At 33.8% G+C, this 12,499-nt stretch overlaps 1 protein-coding gene across 2 annotated transcripts in view; it reads left to right on the top strand.

Annotated features, from left to right (window-relative positions):
- LOC114324749 (proton-coupled folate transporter) overlaps window positions 1-12,499 on the top strand; it is a 72,327-nt gene that overhangs the window by 51,077 nt on the left and 8,751 nt on the right. The window contains exons 6-7 of one of the 2 annotated variants that reach the window (XM_050656010.1): window positions 1,760-2,000; window positions 11,771-12,353. In XM_050656010.1, coding sequence (XP_050511967.1) covers window positions 1,760-2,000; window positions 11,771-12,137 — 608 coding nt within the window. In that variant the 3' untranslated portion in view covers window positions 12,138-12,353. Of the gene's footprint in view, window positions 1-1,759; window positions 2,001-11,770; window positions 12,354-12,499 lie in introns of those variants that run through there. The other variant, XM_028272580.2, reaches the window with a different exon arrangement.

Raw genomic sequence — 12,499 nt, 5'->3', positions numbered from 1 at the left:
GTACAACAAAGACTAATACTCAATCGAAAAAAGAGAAAAAGTGTTAAAGTGATTTTTTAATAATATATTGTTATGGAACGCTTACAATTTTGAACATCTTTAACAACAAAATACTTGGATCACAGAATATATTATCGTGATGTATTCTCTGCTTGGATCTTTCACAAATAATACACAATAAATAACTTTTTATTAAGTTCACGTCTTAAATCAATTATTTATCAAATATATTATATATCAATAATATTTAATCAATAACTCAACATATTCCCGATGCAATGTCAAATATTTAAAATTGTCACTGATTGTCAGTGTCTGACTGACAGTATATGCTGACAATATTATATTCGGCTGAGTGCGTTGTAAGACAAAGATAGATTTGGAAAATATTACCACGGCATTGTGTTTATTTTTTTCGAATCCTGAAAAAACCAATAAATATTTTTGAAAAATTTAAACGCAGAATGAAAGACTAAATTATTACCGAGGGCCGAAAGTCCCTTAGAATAAATAAAAAGTTTATTTTGAATGATATATTTGAAATTAAAAATCACACTAAATTTTCTCTTAGTTTTTCACCCCTGTAACTTATTAAAATAAACATTATAGAAGTTCTCAGGGGCTTTCAGCCCTCGCTAATAACGTGATCTTTCACTCTGCGTTTACATTTTTCAAAATACTTATTAATTTTCTCAGGATTCGAAAAAAATAAATCCCCATTTGAATAGCATTGCAGCCGAAAATACGTACCGATCCTCTTAATATATAGGAACATAATATTCGATTCCAGCAATAAAATTGCTGGTAAATAACCTTTATTTGTACTTTACTAATTAGAACAGCGTATTATAACTATTTTATTTTTTTCAAAATTTAAATATTATGCAAAAAAACGAAAAATTTATATTTTGTCCATAAATATTAAATAAGCATCTCATCTTTATAATCTTTATAAGTTTGATCAATGTATCATGATTATTTTTAAAATATTCGTTTAATTTTCACCGGCTTCTGGAATTACAATTTATACCAAGAAAGCTTTGATCTCCCTAGGTTATTTAATTATTGATTAATAATTACTTACCTAAAACTTTATTTGAAAATTAAAGTTTTTGTTGGGAAAACCCGCTTTTCCGAGGAAAATATTCGTCGGAGCAAATCGGGAAAAATATATCTCTATGCAGAATTTAATTGCCGTGAATTTTTATTTGAGTGTTTTTGTTGTAAAGTTAAAATCTTCGGAGTTATAGAGCAATAATTGAACAAAATACGATTTGTCATCGCCATTTTGTTTATAAAAAAAGTAGCACACTATCTGCGGACTTTGCATACCTATATTATTAATATATAAGATCTTATAATTCGACTCCAGCAATAAAATTGCTGGCAAATAACTTTTCCATGAATTTTGCTAATTAGCTCAGAGTATAAATAAATTATTATACTTTTAAAAAATGTTACCAGTAATTTATTAGTTATTAAATCTGTGTATCAGCTCAACTAATAATGTTTGTGTGATACCGAGTATATATCATAGTTACTTATTTTAACGTTACGAACTTGGAAAAACCCAATTGTTTGAAATTTTTAATTCAATATCAAGATCCCGACTTTTACCTTCCTTGAAAGAGTTCTTTGATATATCTGAATTTGCAAGTTTCCAGTTATTAGAAGCTTGGTTTTACTTAACTTAAGTCTATAGGAATAACTACTGTGTAATACGTATTATGTTTATCAAGTAATATTTAAATTATTTTAGCAAACGCTGTTAATATTTTTAATGGAGTGACTATGTTGATGTGGAGGACTGTCATGTCTTATATGCTTAAACCTGATGAAATGGGAAAAATATTTGCTCTTATGAATATCCTTTCTAGCCTGATCAACGTATTGTCAAGTCTTGCATATCCAGCAGTTTATAATGCAACTTTAGACACGAACAGTGGAATATATAATTTTATGACCTGTGCCGTAAATGGCGTCGTTTTTATTTCAATATTGTAAGTACTGTGATGAGTTCTTTACTTTATTTTATTTTTAACACTTGTTTCAACTATAAATCCTTAAACTATTAGTCTTTATTTTTACACGCACTTGTTTACACAGACTAAAACACATAATTTATATATACAATTATTTATTTACCAATTATATTCGCCACTTATAACACGCGACATTAAGATAACGACTAAGTCCCCAAAACAAGTTATCTATTCGAGAAGCTTCTACTCTAATCGCAGACGGGATGTAACTCCAACTAGCTTTGCGTTACCTGTTTCTGCATTCATCTGGAATCACAGACAATCAACATACAGTCGATAACATATCGATTACCAGTACAAATTTCGAAATCCCAGCTAGATGTAAATAGGTACTTGACAGTTTTTAACTAGATGGTTCGATCCAGCCAGGGGTTATTAACAGATGTATAACGTAACAGTATATTAAAAAAATCAAATATCATTTGCGATTTTTGATAGTCTATGATCATGGAATATTTTTAGTTCTTAGTGTGAAACAATTATGGTTATAAAGATAATTCTGTTTTTCTCAAAAACAATATCTTTAAGCTTTCATAGAGATACATACATTCGAACAAATCTATTTCTAAGAATTTCTTAATGCTTGTAGATTATTAGGTCATTGAAAATGAAATTAATATTTGTTGTTTTTTTTGTGTTTGGTTTTTGGTTTCTTTGTAGTTAGAAAACTTCTCTTGCTTATTTAACTACTTAGATTGGAAATATGCCAGAACTAAATTAAAAAAATAATTTTATTAACGTTTCGACTCCCAAATCCAGTGTTGTTGTCAAAATACCAAATACTACAAAATTAATCAAAAATGTTGATGCTTAGTAAAAATTTCTTTTAATAATTTATTTAATCTGACTTATTTATATCGGCTATTCACACATATTATTATACATTTTAAAGTAGAAGACTTTGAAATGATATTGCCAATATTTATAAGTTGCGTTCCTGGGACAAGTTTACTGAAAGATAGTTCATTCGATTACATGAAATCAACCAAAACTCAAGAATACCCGTCAGAAAAAAATCATAGCATGTGATCTGTTTTTAAAAAGACAACCAAATGCAACGGTGACAGTAAAATTCTCGCGTTAGATTACATTTAGTTTACTCTCAAAACTACTACTAAATTCTGACTTTAATATATAATATACATGTTGTTTAAATTATAAATAATATTAATAATACATAGATTATAAGTTGTACTAAAATATAAAATATGTACTAACTCGATATATTATTGACTTACTAATCGTGGTATTTTCTTTCTATTGACTTCCTCTTTCAGTATGGGTAACCACATCCTACTGCATTCTACCGAGGAATTTGCGACACAATTGGTTTCATTTAGCATGATAATTAGAGCCGGTTCTTTGATTTTTCTCTTTTTACTATCTGTTTCTTTCAGAACTATACTTAAATCTCTCCACTGGACTCTATGTTCATTATCCCATGCGTGTTGACATATTTGATATCTATCAAATTCTCTATTTTTAATATAAGACTGATGTTCACTCATTCTAACTTTTAATGGTTGTTTGATATAATTAATTAATTTGATTTAATTAATGTTGCTTGTTTAATATATACTAAGATAAATCAAATATAATTACTCTAGCTTCTATGACAAAGTTTGCTACGAAGATTGCATAAGCATAGAAGCAGAGACAGAGAGGTCAAAGAAGGGTATATGGGCAACACAGATATAAGTTTACGAAGTTATGAGGAACAAAAAAATTATAAAAAATTGAAGAGTCTCAGATGCAGGATCCACCAATTCAGAGGGTTTTTGAATCGAAAACAAGCAGAACCATCATTTATTATTTTTAATTTTCTTTACTCGGATTTGAATACTAAAAGTTCTTCTTCTGTCCTTTTTTCCTAGACGAATGAAAACGGAATGTGATCGTTTCCTTTTCGTTTTCTATATTCGTCGTCTGAGGTCTTATTAATTGAAAAAGTCGCAGATTAAGGATGTACCAGAAAGAACTTTCAAAAGTCTCAGATTTAAATTACTATTTACCATTTTAATTTTTATTAAATTGGTGGTTCTGCATCTGAGACTCTTCAATTTGTTAGGAGATGTCGATGTATCGCGTCCTAATGGGGAATTTGAATTATCTTTCAGATTCCCTTTAAAATGATGGTCCGGCTGTTTTTCGATTCAGAAGAGTGCACGCTAACGAACGCTGCTGAGGCCTGAAATGGTAGAAACAGCCTGTCCAGCAGGTGTGCAACCCTCTGAATCGAAAACAAGCAGAACCATCATTAATTATTATTATTTTTAGAAAAATTATAGTTATTAAGGTACTAAGGTTATTATAAGGATAATAACGCTTTAGGTCAATGGTGTCAACCGAAAGTGTTATAATCTATCATACCCGTGGTGCCTTTTTAATGTCCGACTAAATAATTCATTATATGCAAAAAATTTGAATAAATTTTGAATTAATTAGTTTTAGAATAAGTACATTTACCAGCAATAATCGTAACGTAATTGCGGTAACCATAGTTTTACTTAGGTTGTTATTTGTCAACTTGACAATATTTAACTAGTTATTAAAATTTATTGCTTTAGGGCGTCATTTTTCAAAATAATGCCCTAGGGCATTATATCATACTTAACTGGCTTCGAAATAATGTCATTATTTGTTAAATAATATAGCAGTCGGCCATTAAATAAATTAAATTTGTAATGTTTTATTTATAATGTCAACCTCAGTTTATAATGCAGTTATTATTTTCAGTATGTATTTGACAAACATTAATAAACTCGAAAGCGCTAACAAGCCTTCCTAAGTATATAAGTAAAATAGTATTCCTAGCATCGTTCATAGTCCATTAAAATGTTACATTTAGGTTGCATTTCTTAGAGGAGTCAATTTTATTTTTTTTTAATGTGTAGGAGGGATCAGTAGAAGCTTAAGTTCAAGTTTTTGGGGTCGCCACCCTTGTCCCCCGGCCGCCATATTGGAAAAGTGGTGCAAAGGGTTTTCGCGCTGTATCTTCTAAACTAGCAATCCTACAGAAAATTTAGTTACACATAAAATGTAGAAATTTAAATTTTCTACAATTTTATATCTATTACTTTTTATCGTCAAGTGACCAACTAAAAAGTTATAAATAAAAATATGAGAAAATTTTGTAAGAAGTTTCCTTTTGGAGGTTATAACTTTTTTCCCGTTCATTTCACAATAAAATAACATCATAGCGATTTTGTAGAGGATTTTCAATGAACACTATAAAGTTGTTTAAATTTTATTTATTATCTAGGTTTTACAGCGCTCCAATCTTGACCAGATTCTCGAATTCTCATAGGAATACAATAAAAAAAAATACTTTTCCGCAAATCGCCAGGAAATTTTGACATTCCTGTCAAAATTTCTTGAAGAAAAAGTCAGGACTTCCTTACTGTAAGGAAATGTCATTTCCTTACTGTAAGGAAATGATATTTCCGTACAGTTGTTAGTGTTCTACATAAATGATAGAAAACACATTGCTATTAAAATCTTGTAAATTACCTTAATCATTAAATTTTCTTTATCTGGAGCTTCCTGGATAAATTTTTCAATTTCTTCCTTCGTTAAAATCTTAGATTTCTTTGCCCTATAACCTTGAGCTTGCCGTTTCAATAAAGAACGAAGTTTTGAGTATGTAGATATATCTACATTGTGTTTAAGTGCAAGGGTTGACTTCAGCATTGAATAATTGGCCCATAATGTTGAAGATTTCATCTTTAAACAAAGGTCTAGGAAGTATGCCATTACAACATTTTCTGAGAAAGAACTCGTATTTTTACTCATGCGATAATCCATAAAACGTCTGTATGCATTTTCGTACTTTTCTCTTGATTTCTTTGGCAATAATTCTAATGAAGCAGTATTCACTGCCTCAACCAGCTCTGGAGGAGTCCCAGGAATGGAAATTTCATCATCACTTATCATTTTACTTTCGAGAACACCAGCAATTAAATTTATAAGCGTCAAGTTTGACAATTCAACCTCAATACGTTTCCATAGTAACCCAAGTAATTTTATTAGGAATTTCAAAGCACCATTTATTTGGGAATAAAATTATCGCGTTTTTTTTAAATCGATCAATATATGTCGAATTTTAAACGATTTGCGGAAAAATAGTATGTTTACCTCGTAGGAAAAGCCACATTCCTGGACTCTGTGTTGCTAAGTCTCGGCTTGCGCCTCGACTTAGCAATCTTCACAGTCGTCCAGGAATGTTATGCTTTTCCTACCCGGTAAACAATGTACTATTTCTATCTATATTATATTAGTCGAGCGCAGCGGCAGCAATCTTTATTTATGCCGACCACGAAAATCACATTTAAGGTAAATGATCAATTTTGGTCTATTTTTATGTTTTCGAGGTCGCTGAATCCGAATATGAAGTTTATTTTTATCTAAATTTGGTGGAACATGTTTAAAAATCAAATTTTATACAAAAATGCTGAAAATCAATTTTGATGATTTTTCAAATTTACCTCGCTGTATCTTTGGCCGCTGTAAATATTTCCTGTTGAAAATTTTGCTGTTTAATCTGTGAAGTATGTAAATAACAATGGAATTTTTTCTAAATATTTAAACACATTAAAAAAGGAGTTGTTAGTTTTTAAACATTTTGTCATCATATTTCGTTAGTTTCATGTTTACTTAAAAAAGTTGAGTGACAAACTTTTTCGTTTATAATTTTAACCAACACAACAATCAAATATAATTCATGAAGAAGTTTTTTGGAAAATTTTAAGTCAAAATATACAATAGAAAAAAAGTTATGTTACTTCATAAACAAGCGGCACACCCCAAAAAACGCTTATATTTCGAGATCCTGACCACGGTGTGGTGAATGGCTAATTTTGATCATATTTTTTGATTTTGATAACAAAAATTCGTTTTTTGCTCTTCTTAAGAATTTTTGCAATATGCAGTTGCGTCATTCTTCTTCTGAACCGGAGAATTTGTCCACAAACAACTTCTTGGGCCGTTTCTATGCTTCGGGTTATAAGTTTTATAGTGGGGAGAAGGGTCAAAACACATTAATAATAGCATAGAAATGTTAGAATCATAATAAATTGCATGAATAAAAAATATATATAGATAGAAAAATAAGCCTAACTTTTGTTTTCGTTATATCCCAATGAGCATTCGAGAATCTGGTCAAGTTTGGATCGCTGTAACACCTATATAAATAAATAGAATTAAACAAATGTAGAGTGAAAATTGTTCGCTGAAAAACCCTCTACAAAATTGCTATAATGTTATTTTATTTTAAAATGAACTGAAAAAAAGTTATAACCTCCAATATAAATCTTGTTAAAAAATTTTTACATATTTTTGTTTATATCTTTTTTGTTGGTCACTTGATGATAAAAAGTAATAGAAACAAAATTGTAGAAAATTTAATTTGCTACATTCCAGGTTTAATTAGATTTTCCGTAGGGTTTGTAGTTTACGAGATATAGCGCGAAATCCCTTTGCACATTTCCAAGATGGCGACCGGGGGACAAGGGTGGTGACCCCAAAAACTTGAACTTAAGCTTCTACTGATCCCCCCTACACATTATAGAAATAAATTTGACTCCTCTAACAAATGCACAGTGCGGCTTAAAAAATGTAACATTTTAATGGAGTATCAATAATTCCCAGTAAATTTTAAATTTAAGCTTCACTTATTTCACTATCGAAGAGAAATCTTCAAATTCCTTATTGCTTCGAGCAGAGGTCGCTACTAGCGTACTCAGGTCAGATTTATCAGTAAAACAACTAAAAGAGATTGTATTTTATTTTAGTTTGAAACTAGACTGTGACGACTCGTACTGGAAACACGTACTATTCTGAACATTCTAACCTTGTCACTCTATTCGCTTGCGAACTAGACTGAGCTATTTTCTTCTAAGTTTTGGTGTATATCTGGCCGATCGGACGGTAGACCGAGCGGTTTGGAAAATACGGCAAAATTAGAAAAAATTCAGGAATCGGAGAAATCCGTGCCCCAAATCAATGAATTAGTCTTTGTCAAGACTAACCAAATTCCTTCTGCTAAACCATTTAAACGGTCGTGCAGAATAATCAAATGTACTAGCATTGCTAATACGAAAAGAACAAGCTTAACTAAGGATTTAGTTAACAAATTCAAAAACTACAGGACAACCTCGAATAGAGGTACACTTTCAAGAACGAAAACACAGGAAACAACCAAAAAACAAGTTACAGAAGAAAAGAAGGACCCTAAAGAAGAAATGGCAACCTCAAACATTGAAGTCATGGACCAAGACGGATTCCAGATGGCAAAAGTTTCGAAGAAATCAGGAAGCGAAAATATTATCGACGCACGCGGTAGAGCAGGAACTTCATCCGGTATACCGACAAGCAACGTGTTCGAAATATTCAAGCGTCCTGATCTTCAAAACTCAGGCAACGAAAATCCAACACAGCAAGAAAAGAAGACAAGAATTCCTCCTATCGTCCTTCAGAATGGTATAGGACACTATACCAACTTAGTAAAGAACTTAACTGCTTTGCTAGGGCATAAGAACTTTTCTATTGCCCCTGCGGGTAAGAGCGGTACAAGAGTCTTTACTACAAGTATGGACGATTTTAACAAGGTTAAAGAGAACCTAGTTAAGGAAAATTTAGGATTCCATACCTTCTCGCAAAAAGAAGTTATCACGAAAAAGATCATTATGCGAGCAGCACCTAGGATGGACCTGAACGAAGTTACACAAGAAATGAGAGACGCTGGAATCGAAGCGAAGATAACAGCACTAAAACCTAAAAGTGGCTTAGACGGAAGTACTTACCTCGTGCAGGTACCTAAGTCTCAAGACCTGAAGGACATAAAGAAGATCACTGGAGTTCAGAACATCAGAGTTAGGTGGGATACATACAGCCGTCCACAAAGAGCAACACAGTGTTACAACTGTCAGGATTTTGGACATAGTGCCCGAAACTGCTTTAAACCAGCTAGATGCATGAAATGTGCATCAAACCACAGCACAAGAGACTGCCCTTTACCAAAAGGAAAAGTCAACAATGTTAAATGTTGTAACTGTGGTGAAAACCACACATCTAACTATCAAATGTGTATTAAACATATCCAATATCTTGATTTTCAGGCTCAGAAGAATCTCAGAAACCAACAACATCGTCAGGCAGCTCCTCCAAGCAGACCAGTACACCCATCGACTTACAGGAACGTTTCTAGCGGTATGTCATACGCACAAACCGCTAAAAACTCCTATCAACCACGACAGGCATCTAATCAACAAAAGCAAGAAGAAATAAAGGAATTATGGCAGGAGATCAACGAACTATGCAATTACGACAGGACAATTCAACTTCTAAAGGAACTTAGAGATGAATTAAGAAGACACACAGATCTTAGGACAAGAGGAGAGATCTTAGCAAGATACGAAGCTCTCTACAATGACAAATAAGAAGTTAAAAATTCTACAATTCAACATAGCCTCCCTAAGGCTAAGAACAAACGAATTAAGGGAAATGGTGATCCGTCTTCAACCTGATGTCATATGCCTGTCCGAAACGAGATTTCAAACTACAACACAACTACCGAGGATAACTAACTACGAGGGAATCGGAAGAAACACCCACAGAGGCGTGGCCATCTACGTGAAAAATCACATCGTATGGAACCAAGTAGACGTCGAAACTGAAAATTTCGAAAATATTGGAATCAAAATAGGAAACATTAATATTTTTTCAGTTTACAGGCCCTTCAGAGTAGACCTAGACTTAGGTGAAATAGAAGAAATGTTCAACACAGAAGAGACAGTAGTCATAGCTGGAGATTTCAACTGCCACCACATCAACTGGGGATGCCATGACACGGACAGAGAAGGTGAACAACTTTTCAGATACTGCGAAGACAGAGAAAAAATGTTGTTCGCACCTGACGAACCCACTAGGATAAATCCAATAAGAGGACAACGCAACAACACACTGGACTTATTCATCACGAAGAACATCATCGTAGAAGACGTCAGAACTCATTTTGAATGCAGTTCTGACCACAAACCAGTAACAGGCACCACGACGTCAAGAACAGACCTCCCTACTGTTGAACCAGAAGAACGATGGAAATGGAAAGAAGCAAACTGGCCAAACTTCAGAAGACAAATCAATCAATTCCAGATGAGAAGAGAATTTGAAACAACAGAAGAAATAGAAAGAAAAATAGAAGAAATCACCAGGAAAATACAACAAGCTATGAAGGACAACATCCCAAGAGAGAAGACAAACAACAAAGGACTCATCATTCCAAATGAAGTCAAGGACCTAATCAGAGACAGAAACAACGCAAGAAGGGCTTACCAAAGGACAAGAAGACAAGACTACAAGGACTACAGCGACGAACTGTCAGCAGAAATAAGGACAAGACTGACCAGCATCAACGAGAACAAATGGCACAACATCATCAGAAAAGCCGAAGAAAATCAAGGAAACGTCTGGAAAATGATGAAGGCCAGAAAAAGAGGAAAACAGAAAATGCCACCTATCACGGACGAGGAAGGAACACACTACGAGGCCCAAAGAAAAGCAGATGCAATTGCAAGAAAACTGGAAGCCACACACAGGCAAAATCAACACATGTCGGACCAGCAGACCATAAACGAAGTAAACAGGGCCTACAACAGGATTTCAGAAAGAAATCAATTCGTGATAGAAGAAGAAGACCATCTACACCCATCAGAAGTCCACAGGATCATCAAGAAACTCAAAGGATCCAGAGCTCCAGGACAGGAAGACATCCACAACATCGTCCTCAAGGAACTACCGAAGAAAATGATAGTACAACTGTACTACATTTTCAAGTATTGCCTTGAGAAAGCTCATTTCCCAAACAACTGGAAACACTCAAAGACGATACCTCTCCTGAAGCCAAGAAAAGATGGAAGAAGACCAGAAAGCTACAGACCAATATCACTGCTGGAACCCTTAGGAAAAATCCTGGAAAAAATCATATTCAAGAGGCTCATCAAACACGCTGAAAGAAGAAACATCATCCAAGATGACCAATTCGGATTCAGAAAAGGAAGAAACTGCGAACTACAACTCGCAAGAGTTGTCAGCGACACCAAAATCAGGTTCAACAGAAAACAGAAAACAGGGATGGCAATACTGGACATAGAAAAGGCATATGACACAGTCTGGAAGAAAGCACTCATCTTTAAAATGGACAAGGCTAGATTACCTCATTATATAGTTAATATTTGTGACACATATTTAACTAATAGAACTTTTCATGTTTCAGCTGACAAAAAGATGTCCAGGATACAACAAATTCAAGAAGGGATGCCACAAGGCAGTATTTTATCTCCCGTTTTGTATAACATTTTTGTTTCAGATTTACCAACAGACGCAAGAACCAGTACAGCTTTGTATGCAGATGACACAGCAATCTACACTTCAGGCAAACAGGACAGAAGAATCATCCAAACATTAGAAGGCCACCTAGAGAGGATTGCAGAATTCACGGATAAATGGAAAATCAAGATAAACGCGGAGAAGACACAGTTCACCATCTTTACGCAGCAACCCAACCCACCAGCGGCAGAACTGACGATGAGAGGAAACGTTATACCAGCCACGCCCTCAGTGAAGTACCTAGGAGTCCATCTAGACAGAAAAATGAACTTCCATCTGCATACAAAGCAAATTAAGAAGAGAGCCACAATTAGTAAAAAACTAATTCTGCCTTACATTTTCAGGTCATCTCCACTAACGAAGAAGAAGAAGATTCAACTATATCAAGCATACGTCAGGTCGACTATGCTTTATGCAGTCCCAATATGGAGTTCAACCGCCAACAGCAACTGGAAGAAACTCGAAGCGACAGAAACGTCATGCTACAGAATAATCGACGGCACAGCATGGCAGGACCGGGTGACGAATGCAACCATCCAAGAAAGGCTCCAGTACACACCACTGAGGGAGGTGGCTGAGAAAAGGACACAGTACTTCTTCCACCAGGCCACAAGAAGACTCCTAAAGACCAGGAACATCCTCGAGAATAACAGGGCCCAGAGGATGTTTCGTGAAAAACATCGTCTGATCGATTATATGATCAGACAATAGCCAGGTGGTTGCAAACCGGTCAGGAAAGTAGGTACGATGCCAGAAAAAGTACCTACAGAAGAAGAAGTCCAGGAAACAACAAGTGAAGAATCAACACCGAAAGGATGGAGGACAAAGGAAGTGGTGCACCAGCGGAACACTTAAAAGAAGAAAATGAAATATCTTAAGATAATGAATTATAAATTTTATTAAGGCAATAAACGTTTTTATTTTTTATTTTTTATTTTTTATTTTTATTTTTTATTTTTATTTTTATTTTTATTTTATTTAGTTTGAACTACCACCAGTGTACCTGATGATGATCTGCTGTGGGTTGATTTGATGCTTTTCTTTTGTATATTATTCTCTGGATTGGGTTTGTC

Source organism: Diabrotica virgifera, chromosome 1 (assembly GCF_917563875.1).
Source record: "Diabrotica virgifera virgifera chromosome 1, PGI_DIABVI_V3a".
Classification (NCBI taxonomy): domain Eukaryota; kingdom Metazoa; phylum Arthropoda; class Insecta; order Coleoptera; family Chrysomelidae; genus Diabrotica; species Diabrotica virgifera.
The sequence above is the reverse complement of the archived record's forward strand: the minus strand, read 5'-3'. Positions and strand labels throughout refer to the sequence as shown.